Source organism: Dichomitus squalens (assembly GCF_000275845.1).
Source record: "Dichomitus squalens LYAD-421 SS1 unplaced genomic scaffold DICSQscaffold_55, whole genome shotgun sequence".
Classification (NCBI taxonomy): domain Eukaryota; kingdom Fungi; phylum Basidiomycota; class Agaricomycetes; order Polyporales; family Polyporaceae; genus Dichomitus; species Dichomitus squalens.
The window spans coordinates 179,526-205,955 of record NW_006766937.1 but is presented as its reverse complement, the minus strand read 5'-3'; the positions used below and the strand labels follow the sequence as shown (position 1 = coordinate 205,955).

At 53.5% G+C, this 26,430-nt stretch overlaps 7 protein-coding genes across 7 annotated transcripts; 3 read left to right on the top strand and 4 right to left on the bottom strand.

The window, feature by feature from the left end:
* Positions 1-468: 468 nt before the first annotated feature.
* Positions 469-4,106, top strand: DICSQDRAFT_149810 (uncharacterized protein; the record flags this gene model as incomplete). Its single annotated transcript, XM_007369786.1, has 6 exons — positions 469-487; positions 839-1,539; positions 1,588-1,878; positions 2,036-3,151; positions 3,224-3,523; positions 3,699-4,106. 6 exons carry the CDS (start codon positions 469-471, stop codon positions 4,104-4,106), a joined length of 2,835 nt encoding a protein of 944 aa, XP_007369848.1.
* Positions 4,107-8,752: 4,646 nt separating this feature from the next.
* DICSQDRAFT_69502 (uncharacterized protein) lies at positions 8,753-11,049 on the top strand (the record flags this gene model as incomplete). The annotated part of the gene is made up of 5 exons (XM_007369785.1): positions 8,753-9,156; positions 9,353-9,584; positions 9,647-10,034; positions 10,091-10,271; positions 10,335-11,049. 5 exons carry the CDS (start codon positions 8,753-8,755, stop codon positions 11,047-11,049), a joined length of 1,920 nt encoding a protein of 639 aa, XP_007369847.1.
* A 1,822-nt stretch (positions 11,050-12,871) lies between these two features.
* On the bottom strand, positions 12,872-14,189 carry DICSQDRAFT_183225 (uncharacterized protein). Its single transcript, XM_007369784.1, has 6 exons — positions 13,918-14,189; positions 13,843-13,849; positions 13,693-13,784; positions 13,406-13,625; positions 13,291-13,344; positions 12,872-13,228 (listed from the first exon to the last, which is right to left on the bottom strand). Exons 1-6 carry the CDS (start codon positions 14,091-14,093, stop codon positions 12,971-12,973), a joined length of 807 nt encoding a protein of 268 aa, XP_007369846.1. The 5' UTR covers positions 14,094-14,189; the 3' UTR covers positions 12,872-12,970.
* A 1,083-nt stretch (positions 14,190-15,272) lies between these two features.
* DICSQDRAFT_183223 (uncharacterized protein) lies at positions 15,273-17,358 on the bottom strand (the record flags this gene model as incomplete). The annotated part of the gene is made up of 7 exons (XM_007369783.1): positions 15,273-15,350; positions 15,411-15,579; positions 15,652-15,878; positions 16,026-16,483; positions 16,538-16,661; positions 16,721-16,894; positions 16,963-17,358. The coding sequence occupies 3 exons, from the start codon at positions 17,356-17,358 to the stop codon at positions 16,548-16,550; spliced, it is 684 nt and encodes a 227-aa protein (XP_007369845.1). The 3' UTR covers positions 15,273-15,350; positions 15,411-15,579; positions 15,652-15,878; positions 16,026-16,483; positions 16,538-16,547.
* Positions 17,359-19,005: 1,647 nt separating this feature from the next.
* On the top strand, positions 19,006-19,610 carry DICSQDRAFT_149806 (uncharacterized protein; the record flags this gene model as incomplete). The annotated part of the gene is made up of 3 exons (XM_007369782.1): positions 19,006-19,089; positions 19,150-19,173; positions 19,248-19,610. 3 exons carry the CDS (start codon positions 19,006-19,008, stop codon positions 19,608-19,610), a joined length of 471 nt encoding a protein of 156 aa, XP_007369844.1.
* A 1,763-nt stretch (positions 19,611-21,373) lies between these two features.
* On the bottom strand, positions 21,374-21,573 carry DICSQDRAFT_173991 (uncharacterized protein; the record flags this gene model as incomplete). The annotated part of the gene is made up of 2 exons (XM_007369781.1): positions 21,374-21,418; positions 21,457-21,573. The coding sequence occupies 2 exons, from the start codon at positions 21,571-21,573 to the stop codon at positions 21,374-21,376; spliced, it is 162 nt and encodes a 53-aa protein (XP_007369843.1).
* A 1,554-nt stretch (positions 21,574-23,127) lies between these two features.
* DICSQDRAFT_69496 (WD40 repeat-like protein) lies at positions 23,128-24,195 on the bottom strand (the record flags this gene model as incomplete). The annotated part of the gene is made up of 2 exons (XM_007369780.1): positions 23,128-23,609; positions 23,886-24,195. 2 exons carry the CDS (start codon positions 24,193-24,195, stop codon positions 23,128-23,130), a joined length of 792 nt encoding a protein of 263 aa, XP_007369842.1.
* Positions 24,196-26,430: the final 2,235 nt, after the last annotated feature.

Here is a 26,430-nt window from a genome sequence, read left to right as displayed (position 1 = left end):
ACCAAGTTATACATTAGCAATCGGAGGGAGATACAACGCTATGGTCACTCACCTAGTCCCAATGACCAAGAGGTCGAGATGGGGACTAGGGAGTGCCTAAGGGGTCCTTATATACTAGAAGGGCTGCTTAGCAACCAAAGACAAGGCGCGAGAGCGAGGCAGTGAAGATGACAAAGGGAGAACAAAGGGCGGGAAGGAAAAGGCAAAGGCATGGCGATCACGGGAACGTAGCATGCGGGTGTGGGAACGTATCTGCAGTGTCCAAACTGGGATGGGCTAAGAAAGGAAATGGTCCGAAAATGGAAGGTGGGCGTCAAGGGGAGGGGAATGGGCGGCAAAAAGGGGCGTCTGTCCAACGTCCGTGACAACGGACTGCGAACATGCGTTGTGAAGCCAACTGTTTATGGCGACTCAGTTAGTGCGTATCCACCGGTTATGTCTTTGTCCACCCGACACTGAAGCCCTAGCATGGACCCTGACAAACTCAGCGGCGGCTTGGCTCCACGCCCTTATTTGTTGGGGTTGCACCCGACGCCCGTATCAATTTCAACTTCCGTCTGTATTATTTGTTCTGTACCGCCATTATTGTGTATGTTCAAATCTCATCATCTCCCTTAGCTGTTGTCGATGTCTGCCATCTGGGAGTGCTCAGCTTGCAAGACAACCTTTCGTCGTGAAGGTTACTATGTCCAGCATTTTCAGAGGACTATAGACCCTGCCTGTCTTCGTGCAGGCAAATCCATTTTGAACAAGATCCATGAACCCTACCGGCATGATCCTCGTCGTCGCTTGGGTTCTGGCACGCGCTCCCCGAGTTCCCCCTGTGATTCAGATTCAGTCTCGTCTTCATCGCAGTCTCCTTCCGGCTCTCCGACCCATGCCAACGTGAACTCGGAACAAGCTTGCGAAGAGTTCGAGCCACCTGCTGCTCAGTTTGAAGGCGACTTCTTTGGCACTTGCGCCGACTATACCGCGGCCGACTTTCCTGGTTTTGGTGACGGCGACTCTGTCAATGCACCACTCAATGCAGGACCGTTTCCTGACGTAACGGAGGTCAGTGACAATGAAGAAGATGGCGATGAAGAAGTGGTGGGGTTGGATACACTATTCCCTGCCCCGCCCCAATCCCCTCCACTCGCTCCGAGTCGTCCTCCCGAGCCAATGCATGTCGACACCCCCCCTACCCCTGCCCAATCTCAATCCCATTCAAAACCTCCTAGTCCCACTGTAGAGTATTTACCGAAGGATGAGGAGGACCCCCAGGCGCACGCCAGTCCCGGAGGTGTCGAGCCCAACTCTCATGAACGCCTTTGTGAGGCTCCTGCAAATATTTGCTACTTCAGAGGCAAAGCAGGCGCACCTGTCTCTGAGCCTCGTGTTCGCACATCCGGATACTGGAAGTATGGCGAGCGCGTTTGTGGGTCCCAGGAGAATATGTTTGCGCCGTTTGCATTGGAGACGGACTGGGCTGTTGGGCGGTGGGCAAATATGCACGACATCAGCTCTTCAGCTCTTACAGAGCTGCTCACTATCAAAGGTGTAAGCTTGCATCCAATTTCTCATGGCTCACATCTGATGTCTCTGCAGCTCGTCGACAAGCTGGGCCTGTCGTTCCGAAACGCCAAACAGTTACATGATATCTTCGATGAGAACCTCCCATCACGCCGCCCAACGTTCAAGTACCATGAGGCTCACGTCATGGGCGAAAGCTTTGAGATGTATGCGCGCGATATCATGGAGTGCATCAAGGCACTCTATGGCGACCCGGAACATGTTCGCTATCTCTGCTTTGCACCCGAGCGCCACTACGCCGGCACAGATCGCAAGATCCGTCTATATCATGACATGCATACCGGGCAATGGTGGTGGTCGATCCAAGTATGGAATTGTCGTCACAACATACGCATAAAACTGACGCACAGCGCAGGAGAAACTTGAGGAGCAAAAACCGGGTGCCACCGTCATCCCGGTCATCATTTCATCCGACAAAACCCGACTTACTCTTTTCCGAAACAAGACGGTGTATCCTGTGTAGTTGACGATTGGCAACCTCCCCAAGTCCATCTGCCAGAAGCCCGGTCGTCAAGGACAGATTCTTCTCGCGTACCTCCCAACGAGTCGACTTGAGCACATCGGAAACAAAGCTGCCCGCCGCCGTGTCCTCGCAAACCTGTTCCATGCCTGCATGACCAAGCTTCTCGAACCCCTTAAAGCCGCAGGTGCCCATGGAACAATCATGACCAGTGGCGATGGTGTTGCACGTCGCTGTCACCCAATCCTTGCTGCGTATGTCGGTGACTATCCCGAGCAATGCTTGGTAACCTGCACTTACAACGGAGACTGTCCAATCTGTACCTGCCCTCATGACGAGCTCGGAGACTTTCCCTTGTCGCATCTGTACCGCGACATGAAGGCCTCGCTAGCTGCAATCAAGTCACTTGATTCTCCCATGTTTGTCCAGGCGTGCAACGACGCTAATATCAAACCCGTTCAACATCCATTCTGGGAGGACTTACCATTCACAGATATCTTCCGTTCCGTCACCGCTGACGTCCTCCATCAAGTATATCAAGGCGTGTTCAAACACCTCCTCTCCTGGCTCAAGGATGCGTGTGGTGCCGCAGAGATCGATGCCCGCATTTGCTGTCTACCCTACAACCATAGCATTCGCAACTTCTACAAAGGTATCACTGGTCTCTCCCGGGTGACTGGGGCCGAACACCGGCAGATCAGCCACTTCCTCCTCTCCACTGTTGTCGATATGGACCTCCCGCGCAAGCATGCTGACCGCCTGGTCTGCACCACCTGTAGTCTCCTTCATTTCGCATTTCTGGCTCAGTATCCCGTCCACGATGACACGTCACTCAAGGCACTCGAAAAGTGTCTTTACGAGTTCCACAAGAGTCGTGATGTCTTCATCGACCTCGATATCTGCTCTGGCTTCAATATTCCCAAGTTGCACGCTCTACTGCACTATGTCCGGTGCATCAAGTTATACGGCACTACTGACAACTACAACACGGAGACTTCGGAACGGCTGCACATCGATTTTGCGAAGGACGCGTATCGAGCGACAAACCACCGCGATGAATTCCCGCAGATGACCAAGTGGCTAGAGTGTCGCGAGAAGGTCTTGCATCATGATAGCTATGTCTTTTGGCGCTCTCAACAAGTTTCCATTGGCCCAGCAACTCTCGCAGCTCGCCATGATCAACGATGGCAGCCTCCAGATCTTGCATGCACGCTACATGTCAAGATGACGCAACATCCTATACGGAAGTCGGTATCTCTTCAAGAGCTCACGTCTCCCACAGGGTACCATGCGAAGCATATCGGTCCCGCGATCTGCCATTTTGTTGTCCAGTTCCGTCACCCCACGCTCAGTTCGTACCAACTCGAAAGCCGCATCTCGGAGACCCTCATTCCGTTCAATCACCTCCCTGTCTATCACCGCATCAAATTTTGGAACGAGCACATTTTCGGACAGGAGACTCGTGATTCCATTCATGTCCACCCCCGTCATGTCAATGAAGGTGCCCTCAAAGATATTGTGACCCCTGCTCGTTTCGACACCGCACTGATCTGTGTTCGTCACTCTGAGCTGGCTAATTCTGAGTCTATAGTGCCCATGCGATCACAAGCACGTCAAGCCCCCATCCCGCTACAAGATAAGTACATGTTTTACATAGATCGAGTAGGACCATTCGGAGCGAGCTGTTGGTACTGATGCAAATGTGGTAGACTTACGCGTTGGGCAAATCCGTGTAGTGTTCACACTACCTGATGCAACACTCGACTACTACTTTCCCGGTGTACCACCCGAGCAGCGCCCTCCTCGACATCTTGCGTATATTGAATGGTTTTCGAAGTTCTCTGCGTCTCCGGAAAGGAACTCTGGTTTCTATAAGGTGTCGCGCTCTTACAAGGATGGTGAGCGCCTTGTATCTGTAGTGCCTGTTGGTTTGATCCAGCGCAGCGTTCACCTCACCCCCAAGTGGAATGGGCCCGTACCTTCCGATTGGACTAGTGAGAACGTCTTGGACAAGTGTAGTGTATTCTATGTAAATACGGACAAAGATCTATCCACCTTGTTTAATGTATACTGATCTTTTCCCCAACACGTCGGAGTGCTCACCTCATCCTAATCATGAAAATGGTCTCGCATACATCTTCTACAAGACGCTGTTGTTACTCTATCCTCAGGATGTTCTAACTCAGTTGCAAGGATGGAGAGCACCTGCCAGGCGCATAGCTCCTCCTCCAGGTGAGACAGAAAGGATCCTTTCCGAAGTCTCGAGCTGCGCGGAGTTGAACGGCGGCGGATGGAGTACGAACAGTAGTCGCTTCAGAACGACTTTGGAGGAAAACAGACAGGAGAAAGGGGATATATTCGAGCCATAAGAGCTACTACTTGTGCAATACGATACAGAATGTATTATACGAAGGTTGGGGTAGCAAGAATAGTACGACAATAGGGAAACAGGATGAAGGCCACAGTCAACACTGAAAGCGGTGGAATTGGTTCAAATGAAAGGATAAAGAGAGCGAGGAGAGCGAGGGGCAAGATGGAAACGACACGCACCTGGGGATTGCGAGCCTCGGTGCTCGTCCGCATGCCACTCTCCTAGTCAACCAGCACTGCCTAGCACGGTCATGTGGGCGTGTTTCTTCTATCTGTCCTGTCTTGAGCTAGTGCACGGCCGTTACAGTGAGTTGTACGAGTTCGAAAATGTCGAGGGGAAGAGAAGCTGAACAGAGGGTGATGATGGAGGCACAGCGAGTGCTAGCGATGGCGAGCAGCGTCGGTGATGCGTTCGGGCGCGGATCAACCAGCGCCTAGTCAAGGTCTAAATCAGGCAGCCGGCACGTCATGTCGTCCAGTGGTGTCAGACGGCCCTAGACCTACAGAGGCCTGTTGCTCAGGCTTGTCTCGAGGAGTGTGAGTACACGGAGTACAATGACACGTGTATGATACCTTAGAACGCATCTCAAGGAAGTGCATAAGGTGTCGCAAGATGGCACTAGTTGAGCGGGCGCCAATCTATCCAAAAAGGTAAATGGAAGCCTCGTGGACATGCGGTCAGCACGCGCTCAGTGCCTAAATCCGGACAGCTCGCCAGAACTCTCATCTGAAAGTTCATAGAATGCTCCGCTTGCACTCGAAACTCTGGATATATATCCAATTTCCTCAGTTTCCGTGGTATATTGACATTTCCTTCCTATTCTATGAACTTTTCGGCGGGAGGGTTTTCCTGATGTGTGGCAGCGAGCGAGCAGCCTCCGCAAGGGAGAATCCTATACGGGCGCCTACATCCATGCCGCCTAGCTGATTGTGTTGTCTCCTCCCCTCGTCTCGCTCTCACCTTCGCAGATGCTGCTTCGCCTGCCCAGATTATTGACGGGTTGGGCACTGATTTTTACTGCATTGTGACCCATCACTATCTGGGTAGTGCGACCCTCCTTCCTGTGCCATATATCCTGTTACGCTGAAGTAATAACACAAATCTGTCCAGACTTATCATGCAGACTTATCAAAGTACATGGTGTAGCACACGGGGTGTTGAACTTGGACTTATCTGGTCCAGACTACACGAGGCTATGCATCTCCTAGCGCTTAGCTGTAGTCGCTTATGTAGTATGTTACCATATTTGGGACTCTCTGCTCGTGTACTATAGCTATGCTTCCAGACTTTTCTGGTACTGTCTAGGACAATCTGTACTACTCTAGAACGGTCTAGACAGATCTATGCCTTACTCATCTCTTACTCATCTGATAAACTCGGGGCTGTGAAGACAAAGATTAGATCCGACTAGAGTCGAGGCAAGATCTTCAGTCAGTAAGGAAAGACTATATTGCAGTAACCAACTGTACCTAGAGTCGAAGCAAGACTACAAAGGATCAAGTAAGTAACTACAAGTTAGAGGTAGAGGTAAGGAAGTACTCACTCTTCAGTCAGTAAGGAAAGACTGAAGAGGGAGGACGCAATCTGAAGTCCTTATATACTACAGAGAAGTGTCCATGACTAATTGAAGAGTGGTTAGTCACATGTATAGATCTGTCTAGACCGTTCTAGAGTAGTACAGATTGTCCTAGACAGTACCAGAAGAGTCTGGAAGCATAGCTATAGTACACGAGCAGAGAGTCCCAAATATGGTAACATACTACATAAGCGACTACAGCTAAGTGCTAGGAGACGCATAGCCTCGTGTAGTCTGGACCGGATAAGTCCAAGTTCAACAGGTCCTTCACTCCTTGAGTCCCGTTCTGGCCTGAAGGAGCTGCGGCGTCCACAAAACACTATCGGGTAAATCAGCTAAACATATGGCAAACGGATCGCTCACAAGTGTTGTACGTTTGTGAGACAGTGGGCCTGGTGGCTTGTTTGGTGATGGGTGAATTTGGCACCGGGGACGCAACTCAAGTGATAAAGCAAGCCCAGAGAGGGATATATTTAACAGATCGGCTTACAGTGCTTTGCAAAAAAGATTGCAGTGCGAAGCACGCAAAATCCTGTTTGCCCCTGTTTGCCCACCCGGGGAAACGCCTGCAACATCAGTAAACCATGCATTGGCTTAATGGCTTAGCGCCTTAAGCCACTTAGCTCTCCCACGCATATCCTCCAGCTGCTCACTCTCGACTCTGTACAACGTGCGGCATACGTGCCAATGATCATGCGGAGCAGAGTGAGAGACCTATCGGAACCTGTGCAGACATTGTGACAGAGGCCGGCACGCCCGATGACAGTGCAGAACGTTTTTGCACTCGCCCATCTTAATTGTCTTAAAGTGTCTTAATCGAGCATCTTAATGCTTACGTCTTAGACCGCCTTAATGCCATCTTAAGCGCCTTAATGCCCTTAAAGGCGATTTTAAGAGGCATTAAGTGATTCCCAGGTTTACTGATGAATGCCGGAAGCCTCTTTGCAGCATGGTCGATTTTCCAGCCACAAACCTACCGGATATATTCAGAAGGTCGTCATTCGGAGGCAAAGAATATCCTCATGCATTTTTGCAGTAGGAAAGCGGACACGGACTCAAGCACGGCTTTTACGGACGGTGTCCTTATGAGCGTCCGGTTCCCGAAACAGAAATCCTTGCCGTAGCCGACGAGTGACCAAACAGGAGCAAACAGGATTTGCGCGCTTCGCACTGCAATCTTGTTTGCAAAGCACTGTGAAGGCACGATTAGACAGCGAGGCAAGAGGCAAACGGGGACACAAAGGACCGTTGCCTAAGTTGCGGATCCCGCAAGATATCCGACGACGCGCGCTCTTCCATTCCAGTCAGATGACCATGGCATCGACCCTCGCGTATTTACATGCTACCCGCTTGTGCCCATTCAAGCTCTGTTCGAGGTGTGTGCCATATCTCATCTGTAATGCGCTCACTCTCTCGATCTCACTTCGTGGATGGCTGGCGTTTGTGACCCTCGATGCGCTCCGTATCAACATCGGCGACCCCTTCTCTTCCCTCCGATCCCCCGCAGCACCCGCTGGCTCCACTTCTCCTTGCTTGACGAGCCCTACTAGCCTGGTGCTGTATGAAATCACCCATCTTGAAGACCCTCGTTGGGATAACAAACCCTGGGTGGTCTTCGAGGTTGCGGACGTGATCGTCGCTGTGTGATCGGGCGGCTCCTCACAGTAGAGCACACGCTGTTCGGTTCTTTGTTGGAGGGTGGTGCACAGTGAGTTCTAGTTCACCTCGTTTTTCTATTTTTTTCCACCCCGTTCGCTTCAAAACCCCTTCTGCACCACCATCCCACCACCGGCCTCGTCTGGAGGTGAGGTGGAGGACCGAAATTGGAGTCTGGAGTCTGGAGTTCAGGCTCTCTCCGTTCCAGACACATACTTGTACGCTCGTGCTGGCGTATGCTCCTGCCAATCGACCTGACAGGCGCTCTCTTAAAGGGCGAAGCACCTGGGCGGCTGTGCGGTGCTCCTCAGCGACTGAACTGGGAGGAACTTCGTGATCCACAAGGGCATCGCCGGGTTTCGGGCGCTCATGCGTTCGGCATCGACAGGAGAATGGGCGCAACCAAGGACTAAATTAGCAATTAAGAGGAGCTACACAAGAGTCCAGTAGTGCATGGGATGCTATCAAGGAACCAGAGGTATGTTATTGCCGCTATGTCTCGTCTACCAACTATCCGTGTCTTTTCCGCAAGCGCTCCGCTGTTGTATATAATTCCGAGGGGTCCAAATGGCCATTCGTTTCATACAGAGAAAATTTTCTCATTGAAAGAAGTTCCCCATGCTGGCGAATTCACCGGCGTGGCTTGGGCCGAGAAAGTAGTCGGAGTGTCAGCGGATGAAGGTGGGGAGGGACGATGCAGTACCCTCGAAGTACTGTGTGTACAGGCGCTTGTACTCATCGATGTCAAAGACGAACTGTCTTCCAATATCACAATCGGACTGAGCGATATCGATATCTCGTATGGCCTAGAACTGGAATCCATGCCGCGGTTGCTGCTAGTTGAGGACTTTGAGACTGGCAGCAGGTCCAGTCTCCAATCCCAGTTACCGCAGCAACGCTTCCAAAACGATGGCACACATCGTGGAGCAGCGCTGAAAACTTGTGAGTCACTGACAGCCCGCGGAACGCCCTTCACCTTCTGCGGTGAGCTTCCGACGCTGACAATCGTTATGGTTCAAAGCAAGCCACCTCATGTATGCCTCGCGCGAGGTAGAAAAGGACGACCTGAGCCCTAGGTTCGTCCCTTTCGCTATCACCCATGCTGCACATCCCTGAGATGTCCTCCTTCATCCGTCAGGACCTCGTTCCGCCACACTTGGGCATCACGCGACAACCCATTGTCTTGAGGAACGTTAGCTCAAGAGACATTGGGGCCATCCTCAGCCATGTCTCCGATAACGACGTTCATGCGCTCGGTGTGTCTCTGCGGCTGTCCCCGAAAGACGGCACAGTCGACGTCGTCGCATTCGCCACTTCATCCCACATCTTCCAGGTCTCCCTTGGGGACCAGACGTCTCTGGCAGGGAATCGTCGTGTCGCAACTGGTGACAGCCTCTCCCGTCTGTTAGGGAACGTGAACTGCCACCTCGCTGCCTTCGATATGGCCCGCGTCGCGCTGCACCTGTACAAGCAATGCAACGTGCATGTGCAGGGTATCGACCTTTCCACTCTTTTCTCCGGGTTGGATGGGTCGCCGGACACACCCGCGGAACTCGCGTACAAGAAAGTACACCCTGATGTCAACCGCCATCGGATTCACGCAGCATGGTACCGGGACGAGGTGAAGGATGTGTGCCTCAGGGCTTGGCTTTCCGCCGTGTACGTTTCCTTGTCGCGTACCTGCCCCTTCGCACCGCTAACAAGTGCTCTGTCGCAGCATCGCTGAATCATCCCCGGACGCTCTGGACTCGGCCTCGAAGGTTGAGACGACCAACCTCCCTGACGTACATCTGCAATGTCTCGCGGACCTCATGACGAACATCGTGCTCCTGGAGGCGGAGAGGCCGACGCACATAGAGAACGACTTCGAGGACGTCACGCTCGACGAGGATGGCCAGCTCGTCATCACGAATGAGCGCTACAGCAACCGCGTCCGGAGGAGCAAACAGGTATGTTTCGTTCAAGTTCCCATCCCATCCCATCTCGACTCGGAGCTGACAACGCGGCACAGACTTCAGTCATATTAGAGACCGCGCACGGACACAGGATCACGGGTGAAGCCGTCCGGGCGGAGGGCAAGAGGACAGACGTCAAGGTCCACGGGGGCAACTTCCGCGGGGGCATTGAACGTATCAGCGTTATCGGGCGCGAAGAGCCGACGCACGCCGAGAGGGCGCGGGACGGATTCATCCTACGACTCCTGCAAGGTGCCATCTCGTCATTGACGCGGTCACCGTTCGTACGCGCGCTGTGGTTCCCTGCGCCTCAGCCGAGGGTGGGCAGAGGGAGTGGGGATGGTGAGGATGCGTGCAGTCCACAGCTTGCCGCTTTGAACGAGTCGCAGAAGGCTGTGGTGCGGGCAATGTGGGCGGATGACGAGCCGGTCGTCGTAGTTCATGGTGCGCCGAGTACTCTCTTGGACCCTTACCGCAGCAGCTGATTACAGTTGGATCAGGGCCTCCCGGGACAGGGAAGACGAGGACAATCGCTGTGTCTCTCGAAGAATGGGATCGTTGTGGTGAGCCGGCGTGGGTCATCGCCCAGTCCAACGTCGGTGTGAAGAACATTGCGAGGACGCTTATCAAGCACAACGTCGACTTCAGAATCATTGTATCGAAAGAGTTTTATGTAGAGTGGTGAGTGAATGCATGCTATGGCTGACACCGCGAAGTATCGAAACACATACTGTATTACTCTAGGCACGAGCATCTGTACGAGAGCATCGAAAGGCGGCTGATCCGTGCTGACGAGCTGATCGCCGACCCGGTCGAGGCGGGGCGCATGATCAGGGGTTCCAAAATCATCCTATGCACGGTCTCTATGCTGTCCAATCCGGGCCTCGATAGCTGCGGCATATACCGCCTCGCTCCAGTTGAGTGTCTGATCGTGGACGAAGCGTCGCAAATAGACTCGTTCGAGTTCATGGTGAGTCGGGCATGCCGCATACTGGCAGCAAATATTGACTTCCACCATCCGAAGCACTTGTTCGACAAGTTCCACCGCTTGCACAAGTTGTGCATGTTTGGGGACCCGAAACAACGTGAGTGTCATGACCCATCCAATTCATCTGCAGTACTAACGACGCCTTGCACAGTTCCACCGTATGGAAAGGAGACCGCGCCATCCATGAAGACAATCTTCGACTTTAAGCATTTCAAGCCGACTGCGTACTTTCTCAACACGCAGTATCGGATGCCTGTGCCTCTGGGAGAGTTCATCTCTGAGGAAGTGTACAATTCGAAGCTCAAGTCCGTGCACAAAATCAACGACGACTCATGCGTGCGGTTCGTTGACGTGCGGAAGGGTGCTGAGGAAAGTGTGGGTCTGAGTTGGAAGGTGAAATGCTGCATTGTCTCGTTCGTCTTCGTCGCTAATCTGAGATGTAGAATACTGAGGAGGTACATGCCATCGTAAATATTGTGAAGAACTACTATAAGCACGTGGAGTTCTGTATCATCACGCCGTATGATGCTCAGCGAGGTGCTATCGCTCAGCGTCTGAAAGCCGAAGGCCTACCTTGGGAAGGCGTCTACAACGTCGACAGCTTCCAGGGTACGTGCTCCCGCGGTCTGGCATAATCGCTCGATTTTCTGACTTGTCAGTAGGTCACGAAGCGGCGTACGTTGTCGTGTCGACTGTGCGCACCACCGGACCTGGATTCCTGCGTTCCCTGAATCGCATGAACGTCATGCTCACGCGATGCCAGGCAGGTATGGTCGTCGTCACGAACCGCCGCTTCTTGCTTGACGGCGGGCGAGACACCTTGCTCGGCAAGCTCGCGCGGCGCTGGAACGGATCGAGCGACCCCTGGATCGATGCGCTTGAGCTCTCGGACAGACGGGCTAGTCTTCCTGGGGCAACTGGCTCTGCCCGTATACATAACGCCCCCCGTGTGGATGATAGCCCCACTACGAACGTGCGTGCCTCTGATGGCGCGAGCATGGGCCGCGTCGTGCCGGGTAGGCGTATAGTGCCAGGATGGATGCCACCTGATGTTCAGGGAGGACTTGATCCCAAGATTAGTGGCAAAAGGGGGACGCAAATGACCACTCCCACCTCCATTGGCGTTACTCCGTATACCGTGGCATCTGTCTTCCAGCAGCCTGTCGCTTCCTCGGTCTCCACTGACTACCCATCGCCCATCCAGACGGTAGCCGCTGCCGGTTCCGGAGGATCAGCGAGACTTATTGAAGAGATGGGTACGAGAAGCATTGATCGTGCAATAGTGGATCCATTCCCTGCGCTTGGCCTAGTATCGACCAAGAAGGTTGGAGCCGTGCAGGGAAAGTGGAGCAAGGGATCCAGAGCATGTAGACTGTGATGGGTACCCGAACAGCGGCTTGCGAAAGGAAGTTTTGAACGACCTCCTCTGTAATGTAGAGCAGACACTAGTAGCCCAACTTTATGTCAGAAGCTGTCAGATTCACTCAGCCGCCCAACGATTACGCCATCAATATCACCGACTGCTTTCCGATTTTCGGCGTCAGGGTCGTACGCTTCACTATACTATCCGGAAGGCCATTAATCTAAGTAGTAGGTGCCCACATGCATGTGTCACAGCCCCGCATACAGTGCCGTTGTCTCGCTTCCGGGTCCCTCGTACCTGGTTTTATCCTATCGTCTCCGTACTATATGGAGCAGTGCTTTCCCCTTACTTCTGGAAGACGCTGGCATCTGTAATGTTCTTCCCTCCGTGGCAAAACCTCCGCAAATATGTTTCTGCACCAGCCAAAGACCCGAGCTCTCCGGGCCCGAGGGGAACACATGCACCATTGACTCAGCGGGCATCCCTGCTACTCTTCTTAAGAGCGTACATAGGACCTATCCTAGTCTGCAATACGTACATTCACCGCCGGTAGAGCTTATGACGCCCTTCCAATCATAGACTCCCCAGTTTGTCCCCGCTCAGGCTCGTCTTCACATAGTGCATCGGCCGGCGAGCATCGCGGTCCTGATGCCTTATAGACGGCATGTGCACCTGCTATGACAGGACACTGTCTGAGACTATAGACGTCGTGATGAGACCATCAACGGCTTTCTGTGCCGGCGGAAGACTAATTTTTATGTTTTCGATGGTGCGGTACAATGCGCGGATGGGATATACGGTCGGTGTGAGACGAATTGGGACGTTACGTGGTGTGAACACGGACGAACTTGGTTGAATCGCCGTCAGAATTAATGGGACGCTGGAGGCTACCAGCGCGCTGCGAACCAGCGCGCTAGCCGCATGCACGAAGGCTTCCATGATCGCTCAGCCTGCATATATGTCACGAACAACAAACAAAGTGTACAATACAAAGCGAAAGACGCCTTCGCTAGGCTTTGATCTCATAATCTACTGCGTCGTCTTGAGAAACTCCTTGATCTTCTCGCCCTCGACAGCCCACTCCGGACGTGGGAGACGGAACGCATCGCCCACGCGTGCGTAGGAAATATCACCGAGGCGACCAATGGGCTTGAGCTTCGCAAAATCGACGGTCCCGCGCTCGTTCAGGACGTCGTTCCGGAGGTGAATGTACTTGACGAGGCCGAGGATCAGTGTGCCGGTCTGCTTGCCGGTGTCAGGGTGGGTAATATCTACCGCTTGGAATAGCTGCGAAACACAATGTATTGTATGAGAGTACTGGAAATATCGTGAGTTGCAGCAACGTGTACCTCGCATTCCATACTGAACGCGCTCTCCTTGACTCGCGGAGCCTTGACATGAATCTATACCAACACGGATATTGAGTGAGCGAGCGACCCTGCGATGCAGTATTTCTAGCCTTACGCTCGGCTCCTTAGTTAGACCGGAGATCTCCCACTCGCTAACGTTCGCGGGGGAGTCGAGCGAAGTGATGTTCGCATTCTCGATGAACGGCTCGCTGATGATATTTACGGTGAACTGCTTCGTAGTCTTGATGTTATGCGCCGTGTCCTTCGGGCCGCTCGTGGGCTGGGAGATGGACACCGAGATAAGCGGTGGCGAGTGGGTGACCTGGTTGAACCAACTGCGTGAGTAAAGACAATGTCAGAGGATGGATAATCGAGGTAAACAGACACGTGGGATATCTTTACCTGAACGGTGCAAGGTTCGCAGTGCCATCTTCTGAGAGCGAGGATACGAAGGCGATAGGACGGGGGACGATGCCGCTGATCATGAGTGTGTACTGTACGCGTAGGGTCAGTAAACAGCCCCAGCTGTCTTCAAGATTGAGGGGATCTCACGATCTTCCTATCAGGATAAGAGAGGCGATAAGTAAGTGTTCAACGATCTGTGCTGGTCATAGTCGGTCCACCGACCTTGCCTCCTCTTTCGAGGTGTCGATCACAGTCCAACCGGCCTTCTCGCCTTCTAACCATCTTTCTCCGTCTTCCGTCGCCTCGACCTTTTGTCCGTATTCAAACGTCGGGTTCGGGTTCTCCGTGAGTTTTGCCTTCGCCTCGCGATTGAAGGGGGGCAGCGGGGCAGCGGACATCTTGTGCTTATGACGAGCTAGTAGAGAATGAGAATTGTGAGTAGCTGGGACGAGACAGCGTCTAGTGATAGGCCAAGCAACAGCGATGGTCTTAAGTACGACGGACATGAGCTTAGGAAGCAGCTACATAGTATCGGGCACGCATTAAGGCCGCCTGTCGCCGGCATCGCGGCTGCCGGCAATTCGGGCCGCCATTTACTGCCGGCCATTGTCTGACCTTCGCCCATCACAACTCCGCTCGCAGAATGAGTAAAACTGCATGCGAGCCTGTGACAGACCGGCACGCCCATGGCGGTCTCTGTATCGACCACCTGACGGTGCGATATGATATGGATGGTCGGAGACCGAGCCCGTTGCAAATCACCCTGCTGCCGGAAGGGACGCCGCGTCGCACGCGTCGGGTGCTAGTACATGTAGTCGAAAATAGGCATGTTATCTAGATACTGAGCGTCGGGGAGGGCTTAGCAAGCTTAGAGCCCCACAAGCGTCCATCACGGTTGGGACATTGATCAGCAAGCAAGTGAAAAATTGTAAGCTTGAATAAACGCGACCGCACCGAGTCTAATCAGCCCAGCCTCGAGGCCGCAGATATAGCACAACACAGATTAAGAAGAGAAAGGTAAGGGGTGCGCAAAACCTGATGCCAATCCGTCTTCCATTTGACTCCACACTCAATCATATCTCGCGAATGTAGAAAGTCAAGTGAGGGCGATGAGGACGGGTTATGACTAGAGCTTGCCACGGCTAATAGAGGTCTTATCGCAAACGACTGGGCGGTCGTAACGGAAAGACGCGGGTCAGCCTAGCGGGTCCACCCGGTTTAGGTTTGGGCGGCCTTGGCAGCCTGTACGTACTCAAAGTCTCGTCGCCCCGGAGTTTCGCACTTGTTCGTATCTTGGTTGATATCATAAATATGTGTGGCAGAAAGCAAGCTGAACATATCCGCATTGAGCATGTCATAGCGGTGCCATCGGGTGGCTGGAGCGTGGACGTGGTGAGTCCCACTTAGCCTTCTACCACGGCCCTAGAGTTGTTGACTCGGAGATAGCGCCTGAGAATGCTGCCGGATTCGATGTGTCTCTCAGCTCACTCACATGTCTATGCATTAGTCATTCTTCAGGAGAATCTGGGGTACGCCGGAGCGGGAGCTCAAGGTGACTTGGGCGGGACGTTCGGGGAGTTGCAAAAGATTGGGGGCTACACAACCAAAAGATCATACATGAAGGGTTCCAAATGGTCGACGAAGTGGTACGACTACTAGGCAACAGCCGTCGGCATCAGACGAATAGCAAGGAGTATAGCAAATTGTTTACTCACGTGAGTGTGTGCGCGACTGAGGGGTGTCGTTGACCTCCTGACAAGTAGCGAAGCAACGAGCTTAAGTGCCCGAAAGTGTCCTGGGCATGGGCACCATGGCTCTCCTACACCACGGCACGCGAACCAGTCTGAGCCGCAAGAAGCTTCGTCGCACTACGCTCAACACCCGCTTGGTGATTCATCCGCTTGATCAGTCTCTTGATGTGATAGCGAATGAATCCAGGGGTATACGTGCACATACCTTGAAGGGCTGCAGGTGCTTATTTCTCCGGGACGATCGGCCCCTAGCCAGAACACCGGAGGACACCGCACTCTCGTGTAGAGCCTCCAACTCGCTCCCGTCGAGGGCCTGCACCGTGTCCTCCCCAGGCGCGCTCCCAGCACCGTTCCACGAAGTCACTATGTGAGGCGTTGCGGGATTCCCCTCTAGATCGTCATAGTCTTCCCAGTGTGCCTCCGGCCAGAACGCTGCAATATTCAAGGCTAATCAGTCAGTTTGCAACACTCTCGACTCTCTCCAAACGAACCGTCAGACAAAAAAAGAACAGAGTGAAACGTTACTGTATGTCATAAAGATTCGAACACGACAACGGATCAGCGTGGGCAGAGACTCACATTTCTCGAAATTGACTTCCAACCTCCCGCGCGCACGTGTGAAGCCCGTACACGCTTCCGCACGCCACCACTCGTACTTCGCCTGCTTGTCCACGACGCACACCTCGATCGCGACACCGACCTCGCTCTGTGGCCCTTCCTCCTCCATGTCTCCATTGCCTTTGTTCTTTGTACAATCGGGGCACAGGACGTCCTCAACAATCGGCCCGAGCACCCTCAGCAAGTCCGCGAACTCCTTCCTCGTGAAGTCCGACTCGTATGACGAGGTCAATATCAGCTTTCTCCGATCCACGCTCACCTTCGTGGGGTCCCACATCCGGAGCAGAGACGTGACAATGTCCGGGAGGTCCCTGCACACAGCGCGCGTGTACGGAAGCGCGAGCCAGAGCACGGCGAGGTGCGAGAACGGCCGGAGATCAATGCCTAGGGCGTGCCTGTTGCCGGGTCTGCTGACGTTGCTTTTCAACGTGCGTTAGGAGTACGTTAGATTGTGTGCTAGGAAGAGCGCGTACGAGGGTCGGTCTAGATGGTGAAGGGGTGGTAGTGCGGGCAGTCGACGTAGAGCTCCTTGAGGGAGGAAGAGCGCCCGAGTGCGGAGAGGAGGCGTTCGACTTCGTGGAGACCCATGTATAGTATCTGCATGGTCGAGAGAGTGGTGAGCCATATACATCGAGCAATAGCAAGGGCACGCGTACTGTAAGGTCTTCCAACTTGGGCAGGAACACCTCTGTCCCCGCCAAGCACTCTGGAAGCGCCCCGAGCTCGCACCACCGCACGTCCAGGCACGACAGCACTCGCAGGTTCGCGAACGCGTCCAACACCCGCGTAAGGTCGCTAAACGTCTGAAACGTAACATACGAGAGGTAAAGCTGGGACACACTTGGGAAATGTGTCGCCAGTTGTGATGGAAAGTGCAGGATATCCGCGAGTCCCAGACCTGAGGGTGCCATGTATCCTGCTCCGTAATGCGCGTAAGGAGAATGGACGTGAGTTTGGGGAGACGGTCCTTTGGTATGAGTGGAAGCAAGCCAAAGACGTTGTCTATGATGTGCATATGCCGGCTGTAGAGCCGGAGGGTCTTCACGTAGGGCGCGAGGTGTGGCGCGTCATCGAGCAGGGCAATGAACCGGTGCAATCGCTCCTTGTCCAGGAGCTCAGTGGTATGGAAGAGGACAGTCTGGGCACACGTCCCCCATGCACGCGAGACGAGTGCCCAGGAGCGATAGTTGACGTGATCGGAGTAGAAGGTCTCGTAGTTGGTCGCGCGGCGGACGGTGTCCATTACTAGCTGCCAGACTTCAATCGGGAGTTGAGGAGTTGCCGGTTGAGTCATAATGTCCTCAGAAATGTCAATGTAGCTGTAGAGAGAGAGATGAGGGTAGGTACTAGGAAGTTGTCCTAGGATCGTGGCAAGCATTATGATGTGCATTCCGATGAAAGTGCCGCCGGCGATCCCCGGGCCCAAGCACTTCCCAGGCGGCCGTGCCACTTCAGCGCCGAGTCCAACTTGGAGTCTCGACAGTGGAGGACAGCAACTACTGCCCGGAGGAATCCTCACCTTCAACATCCTAGTAGGTCTGACTGGAACTGGAACGCTGGCCGGACGTTTGCAAGTTGAAGAGGTATTTTCCAAGACTTCAGGCGGATACCCGGGCCGTGCCTTGATCCCGCAAAGTTAAATCTTGCAATAAAACTCCTCTGACTGTCGAAAGTCTCATGCATTATGTAACATGCTCGACCGAATGCGTCCTTCACAGTATGGTCGTCACCGGCCAGGTTAGGACAGTAACTCCGAAATCAACTGCTATCGTCCCTGAGAGCACAGCTGTAAGCTTATGCGAAAACCATACGCTGTCAGGTGTCCGGATATAGCTGAGTATTAGACTGATTGTCTCCAAGATGCGGATCTGAGGAGTCGGCACTAAGGATTCTCTAACACTCTCCGGAGGTCCCTGCATCGCAGCCTGGTTCCTTCGCGACAAAGTGTCCTGTAGTACTGGTGATTACTCACCACGATCCAGATTTCCTAGAAGAGGAAGAGAGAGAGAGATTTGCCTGATCATGAAGAATAACACCAGGTCAAGGATCATGCAGCGGTTTTCTGCCATATTGCTAGTCAAGAGCCCCATCAAGCTATGTGAAGATGAAAGCAGCGGTTATCGGTCGAGGCCCCACTACCACAGGAGCAGGTAGTGTGTATCTGGTATGGATTGCATATGTCAGTGCCTTAAGCACTGACCGGTAGCTAATCAGTGCAATATTTCTCAAGGCAGTTGAGCGCCCCGGGCTGAGCCAGGCTATACTATCATCAGTCCAAAAGCGCACTATATCATTTACCGACCACTTCGAAAAGGTATATATAGCACATAAAGTCCCAGTCACCAACTTATGACATCATTGGTGAGGAGAAGACTCGAAAGATCAGGTTTTCCCTTTTCGAAGGCAGAAGCTTGACTGAGAGCACGGCATTCGCAACGAAGGGTGATCGAGTCATTCATAGTATCATGGTGAGTTCAAGATTCTTGGTGCCGGACAGGTTCGCTGACAGAAGACGGAGGTATTTGAGTTATATGAGAGTACTGCACATCATTCGGCACGATCACGGGTCGGAACCGCATCTTATGCGCCACTTGCCGGCTAGCAAAGTATCATTGGTATTCGTGGAGTCGTTCGGCTGAGATGCCATGCAGCCAATATGACAGATGCAGCCCCTTGGGTAAAATGATAGCCCGCTCAGACCACCGACGTGTTCAACGCAGCGGGGCCATCGACCGGCCGCAATCCAGTCGGACAGCAAGGAAGTGCTCCCGAACAAAAAAGAAGTGAGGAGTACTCGCCGTACAACGGAGTCACTTGGGAGATGACCAATATGACCTTGCCTCGCTATATCAAAGGTGGAAGTTGTGTCTTTACCTTCATCCCCCAATCCGACCACTCCTGACTCGGTTCACTCACAAGCACCAGCTGTTTGACGTTTACCATGCAGTTCTCAGTCAAGTCCGCTCCCTTCGTATTTATTGTACTTGTCCTGGCAAGTGGGGCAAAGACTACGCCCCTCGCTGCAGTGAATAGCATTCTCCGATTCATCCATCTTTTGGCGTTGATTGCTGATACAAGTTCCTAGGAGCTCAGTGCCCCCTCTGATGAGGTGAATCGAGCTAGCTCGGCCGATTCCTTGCCGCAAGTGCGGGCCACGAACTAACCATGATCCACATGTTGTAGCCTGCGGCGTACGTCGTGTCCCACGAGCAGATGATGCACTGGATCGCCACGACCGACGCCGAGCTCACCTTCGCCGGCACAGCGATCAATCCGCTTACCCCCCTCGCAGAGCCAAGCACCACCGTCACCTACTGTGTTAACCGCGTGGACGATGTTTGTGGCGGTCCGTGCACCGTGTACACCGGTGCAGCAGTGTGTCTCAGTACACCTAACGTGGTTTGCCTCTCGGCAACGAACAACATCGGCTTCTGCACCGGCAGCGACTGTCAAGGTACCTGTGGCGAGTGGTTTGCTTGCAACACATCCCTCAACTTCGGTTTCTGCGCCACTCCAGGAACAGCCTCTATCCTGATGCCTGAATGAGCATGTCATGGTACGTCAATTTGAATATAATGCAAACATTGGAACACGGTGGGACATGAACTGACCATCTATATTGGGAATTCATAGCTTACGCCAGATCACATCACAGAGACGTGTAATGTTGGGGCTGAGGCGACAATGTGGAGACAATACGACAATGCTATGAGTGTTTCTGCTGTTTTACCGTGTAAGATATCGCGCTCTGAACACAGATAGCATGACGACTAGGTCGATTGAGAATAAGCGATATATATCGAAACCAGGAAAACAGCATCAAAGTCGGACCTTCGTACCTCTATTATGCCATCGATGTGACTGTATACAGCCCAGTTCACTCGTATATGCCCGGTTCTCACCATATTCTTGCATATCGAGACGCTTAGACTTGCCGAACGTTGAACGCGTCCATTCCCTCCGGATTTCAACCTGAGGTGGTCTCGACCCGTCGAAACCTTCTGACCCCGGGGCCAGGCCGAGGGGACCAGGGAGTCCGCATATAAGCTACCTGTTACGTCACGTCAACGAATCGTCAGCATCCGATGCTCCGAGCTCTACAGTAGTTGGTCTCCTCATGTTTGTCTGTGATCAGAAGAATGAATATCCACCCATTCAATACCGAACACCGTGCTTACCGAAAAGCGACAATTCATGCAATTGCAAGCCTCAGAACCTACCGTTATTGAGGTCCTGCTCACTATCGCTTGGGCCTAGAAGCGCAATATCCACCAGAGGAAGCCTTGGCCTGCCACTCGCACGATATACTCCATCAGGGCGTCGCTGATGGAAGTTTTCGCGGTCCAGACTAGCCAGGGGACAGTTCTAGACAATTTAAGCTCGGCGGGAGACGCTCGGGGAGAATAGCAAACAAGGTGCCTGAGATATTACTCAGGGTCTCGAGCTATGGGAGATGTCGCAGGACTGTGTCTATAGACAAGCGCTTGTCCAGCCTTTCTGCGGCCAAGCTGGCAAGAGAATGCGAAGTTTTGAGGCTCGGCGTTACAGACAACATGGCTGAAGTGAACCGTGTAGCTAAGCCACGCTCAAGTCTCCCTGTTAATATCCTGCTCACTCCGAGTTCTCCGTTTCACTTTGCGCGGTGCGCCGCTCCCTGGGCACGGACGCAGCAGCCTCTCACCTAAAATGTCCAGATGCGAGATACACTAGGCGCAGATAGCCACAAACCCACTCCTCGCCCCACCTTGATGCGTGCTTGTAACTTGACCCCTCCTTTCACATCTGCCATTGGCGCTTTTCGGGTGCACTGTACATAGGCACATGCACAAGCTAGTAAGATTGTTGCGCTCCAGTCGCTGGCGCCACGTAGCAAAGTCGCAGTCATCTGGATTGAAGGTCGCACGGAGAGGGGCAGGGGTGACTAGAGGGTCAAGATGCAGAAGCCAGGATGGTAGGTCTGGACAGACAGGGTCCACATGTTGTTTTGCGCGCTGCAAAACACACTGGGCGCTACGGATCGATCACATGGGAAGAAGGTGTAAGCCCCGGTGTACGATCAAGACCGCGGTCGGGCACACAGGATAGCGAAGGTCCCGGTGGGGAGACGCGCAATGCTCCGTTCAAATCGCTCCACGTCCCGCTTCGTGGTCATGTTCAGCCCAATGGCAAACGCAAAAGACAGCGACTCGTCACGTATAGAGACCGGAAGATGTGACAGAGGGGATAAGATGGGAACGCGCAGGATGGCAGGGCGAAGGTGAATGAAATGGAGGGACGAGGAATCACTAGTCTCACCTGCTGCGCTCCCTCTACAGATCGACGATTACGGCCTGTGGATCGTCGTCGTACGCTGCCTACACGTGGCAATGATCACGTTCACATCTCCAAATACCAACAGGTTCGCACTTGGTTCCATAGCTTCCTTCTCCATAGAAGCCGCGCGCCAAAGGTGGGGGTAGGACTCGTTGAGCAAGGGGATGTTGAGAGAGCGGAGGTCGTAGGGAGTCATGATGGCGGGAATGGTGTCGCCGCCTCAAGCTAGCGTTAAGGACGTGAAAAGTTGTAGCAATTGTGCGAATGAGAATTGAGATATATATGGTGAGTGTTTTAGATTCTTGAAAAGATACGACGCCTGTGACATACCTCGGAAAGCAGAGCGGAATAAGATGTCGACACGAGGGCACTGTACGGCGGGACCTATGTGCAGTAGCACTGTCGAGGTACAGAAGCTACGGAAATGCTAGAGGATATCCCAAGTTGATGAGCCCCTTCCAATCCAAGAGGCATCTCCAAGAGCATTAAAAGTTGGGTAGGGAGAAGTGTCTCCTCGTTGGGTAGTGTAGAAGCGACTGCGTTTAGGACTACGTCAGGAGGCTATATGCACGAGACTCACCTTGCTCTTGCTACGTTCGGACATCGTCCCTCGCGGCAGTCGCCTCCATGCCCGGTAAGCGACAGCTAGTTGAAGAGATGCAGAGATGAAAGTGAAAATGTGTAGGGCGTGATTGCGTGAAGCCAAAACGAGAGCCTTGTGGTGTTCAAAGCGGAGGGATTACGACCGAGCGATGTGGACGCCATTCAAGTTATATTGGACAGAGAGCATCAACATGTTCCTCTACGCAGTCAAGTAACGCACCGGAGCATTTACCGGTCGCCACGGACATGCGGGATGGGGAGAGAGAATTCGAGCCTGAGTATACGAGCTAGTGTGAGGATGGGTGTGCACGAAAGCGAAGTTCTTGTCTGATTGCCATGGGTTGTCGCACGGAGGCGGACCGCTACCGGACCGGACACTCGGATAATACCGGTGTTCGCATTTGACTTGCAGCTGCTCCGCGTCCGCCGCCGCCTGACTCAGGACTGTATTGGTGCCTTCACCGTCGTGCGAAGCGTTGTATCATCCAACACGGCCTCCCACCGCAAGTTATGTCGTCTCCCTCTGCTAACTTGCAGTCAGCATGCAGCTACACAGCTGACATCCCCGAGGGCTGGAGGGCATGCATGGTCGATGAAGTGCAAGGCGAGTAATCAGTTGACTGCATTCTCATCTCCCCCCTGCCGAGTCGTCCTCACCTACTCAATACCTTTTACAATACTCGTGCCGTGGCTTCCCAGCGCTACCGTCGTATCGGTCCCCAACTTATGCCTAGGCTACCAGAAACCTGCATCGCCCCCGCGACATCGTTAACCCCTCGCCTTGGAACTGGGGAGTGAACCGAAGAGGGCCATTTTCGTCTTTCCATGGCAGCGTTGCGAATATTCGAGAAGGAAATATTGGTTGGATGTCTCGTGATTTCCACGATGCGTCCGTGGGGAGTTTCCACTCCTGACGTACTTCTATAGAATGAGTTGGCAGCAAGCTGGTGGAATCCGTCGGGACTTGAGTGGCAGTGGCGAGGGATGATGTATGGCTCAGCACATACAAGGACACAGAACAAAGGTGCACAGGGATGACAGTTGTATTAGATCGAGGCCGGACTGCCGGTTAATACATATACATTCTGATGCTGACGTATGATATACATAGCGGAACCGGGATATTTGGTCTACTATACGACTCAGTCTATGAAATGATGTCATCCGGAATGATGTCCTGTAGCCGACGACCCAAGACAGTTCCATTGCACGCTGCAGACCACAACATTGTCCCGTCAGGAGTAAACGCAACATGCGTGACCTCGTCACCGTGGTCGGAGAGCGTCGCCAAGCACGATGCGTTGTTCGTCCTCCACACCCTCACCGTCTTGTCGTCAGATGCGGAGGCGACAAACTTCCCACACGGGGAGAAGCGTGCCATGTTGACCCTTGATTCGTGTCCTTCGAACGACTGGACCATGTCACCAGTGCGCGCATTCCATATCTTCACTGTCTCGCCTGTCGAGGCTGAGAGCAGCAGCAGATCGTCCGGGGAAAACACCATAACCTTGACCTCATAGTTGTGCGCCTTCCAGAGCAGAGGCCCCTGTCTAGTCGCTAGGTCCCATACGCGAATCTTCCCATCTTCATATCCAACAGCGACGTGCGTGCTCCAGCGATTGAATGCGGCTCTGAGAGGAATGCCGTTCTCGCCATCTGGCTGGAATTGGAGTGCCGCGCATGCACCAGACGCCACGTCCCAAACGTGAAGACTGTCCCAACCGTAAACCAGAAGCCAGCGGCTGTCATGGGAGAACAGCGGCTCGACACGTGTTTGTTTGAGGTTGTCAAGGGCCTGGAATGTTCGCCCATCCCAAAGTTGCATGGTGTAGTCGTGGTCTCGGAATGCGATGTAAGCACCATCACTGGACCACGCGAATTCTGGGAACATGGAAGGAGTGCGACGAGTGCGTCCAGTGCGACCCTGGGCCTTGACGGTGGTGACTTGGTGCGAGCTGCCGCTGATGTCCCAGATCGCCACCTTCCCGTCTCCACCTGCGGACGCGAGTTGTTGACCGTCCGGTGAGAATGCGAGGTTCCAGACCTTTCTGTTGTCGTGGGCGAACCACTCTTGCGATATGCACGCATTTCGGGCATCCCAGAGGATGATCGTGGAATCGCCGGAGGCCGTCGCTACCCACCGCCCATCTGAGGAGACGACAAGCGCGTTGACATGTGAGTCATGCCCAGATTTACCAGCTACTCCAGTCAACATCAAACTCTGAAGAATCGTGGTTAGTGAACAATACTCACAGTATCTAACGTCTTCCGTCAGCGCCCATTTATCGCCTAGTGGACGGAACAACCTGCTGAACTCGTCCGACCACGAGATCGTCTTCCGGACATTCAGCACTGGGCCGCCAAGAGCCGTCAATAGTACGCGATGGGTGGGATACCTGAGCAGGACATCCTTCAATAGTGTGCAGAGCTTCAGCTTGGCAGGTCGGTGGCATCTCCCGTACAGACGTCCAACGTCGTAGTACCAGAGAACTAGAGTGACGTCTCTTATCGCTGCTTGATCCAAATACTGTAAGGCGTAGAAGGCATATTGGAGCTTCTCGGAATCGGCCGGTATCCACCATGTCAAGGAGGTCGGGCCGTCCTTGCCTGATCGTTCTGATTTGAGTTATGTGACTAGGATACGGTATGAAATACGTACGGGGACGGTCCCCGATCGCAAGCGGGCGAGCGGCCTCCAGTTGAGCTAGCAGAAATAGCAGCTTTGTGAGATGTTCGTCCACATCTCGAAGTATCTAAAAGGAAACGTAGAGTCACGATCGAGGAGCGCAGATGACGCTGTTGACCCTCACATTCAGTGTTCGCAGCTGCAATCGACGGGACGACATATCTTGCATCATTGGGGTATCTTCATGCAAGTACAGATCCAGCTCGCAGGTGAGATTTTCGATGTTTGGAAATGCTGAGATGAACTTGAGGAAAGCTGATTGCGTGGGGAACGAGGCGCCGCGAATCGTCAAGCTCCGGAGGCCTGCCGCGAGTGGCCTGCCGCCGAGTTGTCTATCGCGCGTATTGACTGAAGAGATCCTATCAAATGCGACATGACGGAGACCGGGGAGGATAGACAGCAGGGGGAATGGAGAGAAGTCGTCCCACGGAAATGACAGCAATTGCACGACAGGCTGAAGTTGCGGCTGAGCTTGGACAGCATCGTAGAACCTCTTGAGCTGTTCCTGGCTCTGTATGTCGACATTGGTGAAGAGAACGAAGAGGCTACGAGGATGAAGCTGGCTGCAGGTCAGAGCGAAAGCGCACAGTGTGGCCTTGTCGCCTGCGCAGAGATCGATGGCCCTTTCGATGACCTCCCATGGAAGCGCCGGAGACTGCGACGTGGATGAAGCGGAAGGCGAGGAATGCGGGGAGTCTGCAGGGTCGGTCATGGCGAGCATGGACTGATAGAAAAGCACTTGTCGTCGGTGAGTGGGTGAGCGCAGTACCGGAGGCTGTGCCGGGATTGACAATCCGAGTCAGATCATGCAGAGAGGCTCAGCTCCCGACGTTGGTCAAGCATCATGTATCATGCATCACGCCTCATATTGGGCCATAGTATCTCTCAGAGAGGAGACCAGTAACGTCGAGGGAGAGAGCCTTGCAAGCGAATCGGAGGTAGGGCGCGATGACATAGGTCCGCCGGTGAGATTGACGGGCTAAATAGCGCTGGGTCCCGGCGAGCTCGAGATTTACAGGGGTAAATGACAGTGAATTACATCAGCGGTATCATACGGTGAATAACGCATTGGAATGGTTAAATAGGTGTAAAGTACACCAGTTGGACGCAGACATGTGCTCGGCTGGGTCAGACTTAGTCTCGTGACCAGACGTTCGGAGCCTGAATCGGATGCGAAAAACCGGAAGCATCCGGGCTCCTGAACGTCTGGTGGATCCACCCCCGTGACTCCCCGCTCGGTGACCTGTGTGACATACCCACGCCCCATTGGGGTAGTCCGACAAAGTCGGAGGGCGCCCTCAGTGCGCGATGCGGCTGCCACCCGCTGTCATCGTTGCGCGCTTGCGATTGTTGAACAGGCGCTGGTTTACACAGCTTGCCTAACACAGCCGTCACAAGATATGGAACGGCACAGCCGGTTACTGCAATAACCGAGGCTGTACTACTCATGTGGTACACACACAGCTTCGCTGTGTACGCACTGCTTCTCTGTGCGACTGTGCATCCTGGGAATGTACTGTATAGTACTACGTAGCCACAGATGTACAGTAGTATATATAGGGGACCTCTGTACCCCCAATCTACAGTTCAGTTCACTCGAACATCTCCTCTCATTGCTCTAACAAGCCTCTTACAACCAACAACCCTTCTAGGTGAGTTGCAGGCTATCCGCTGTCGTTGCCACCCGTGGGAGAGGCCTTCGCCCCCGGGTTCAACAGGTTATGAGCCCTGCTCGACGCTGCAGAATCTGCGCCGCTCACTGCG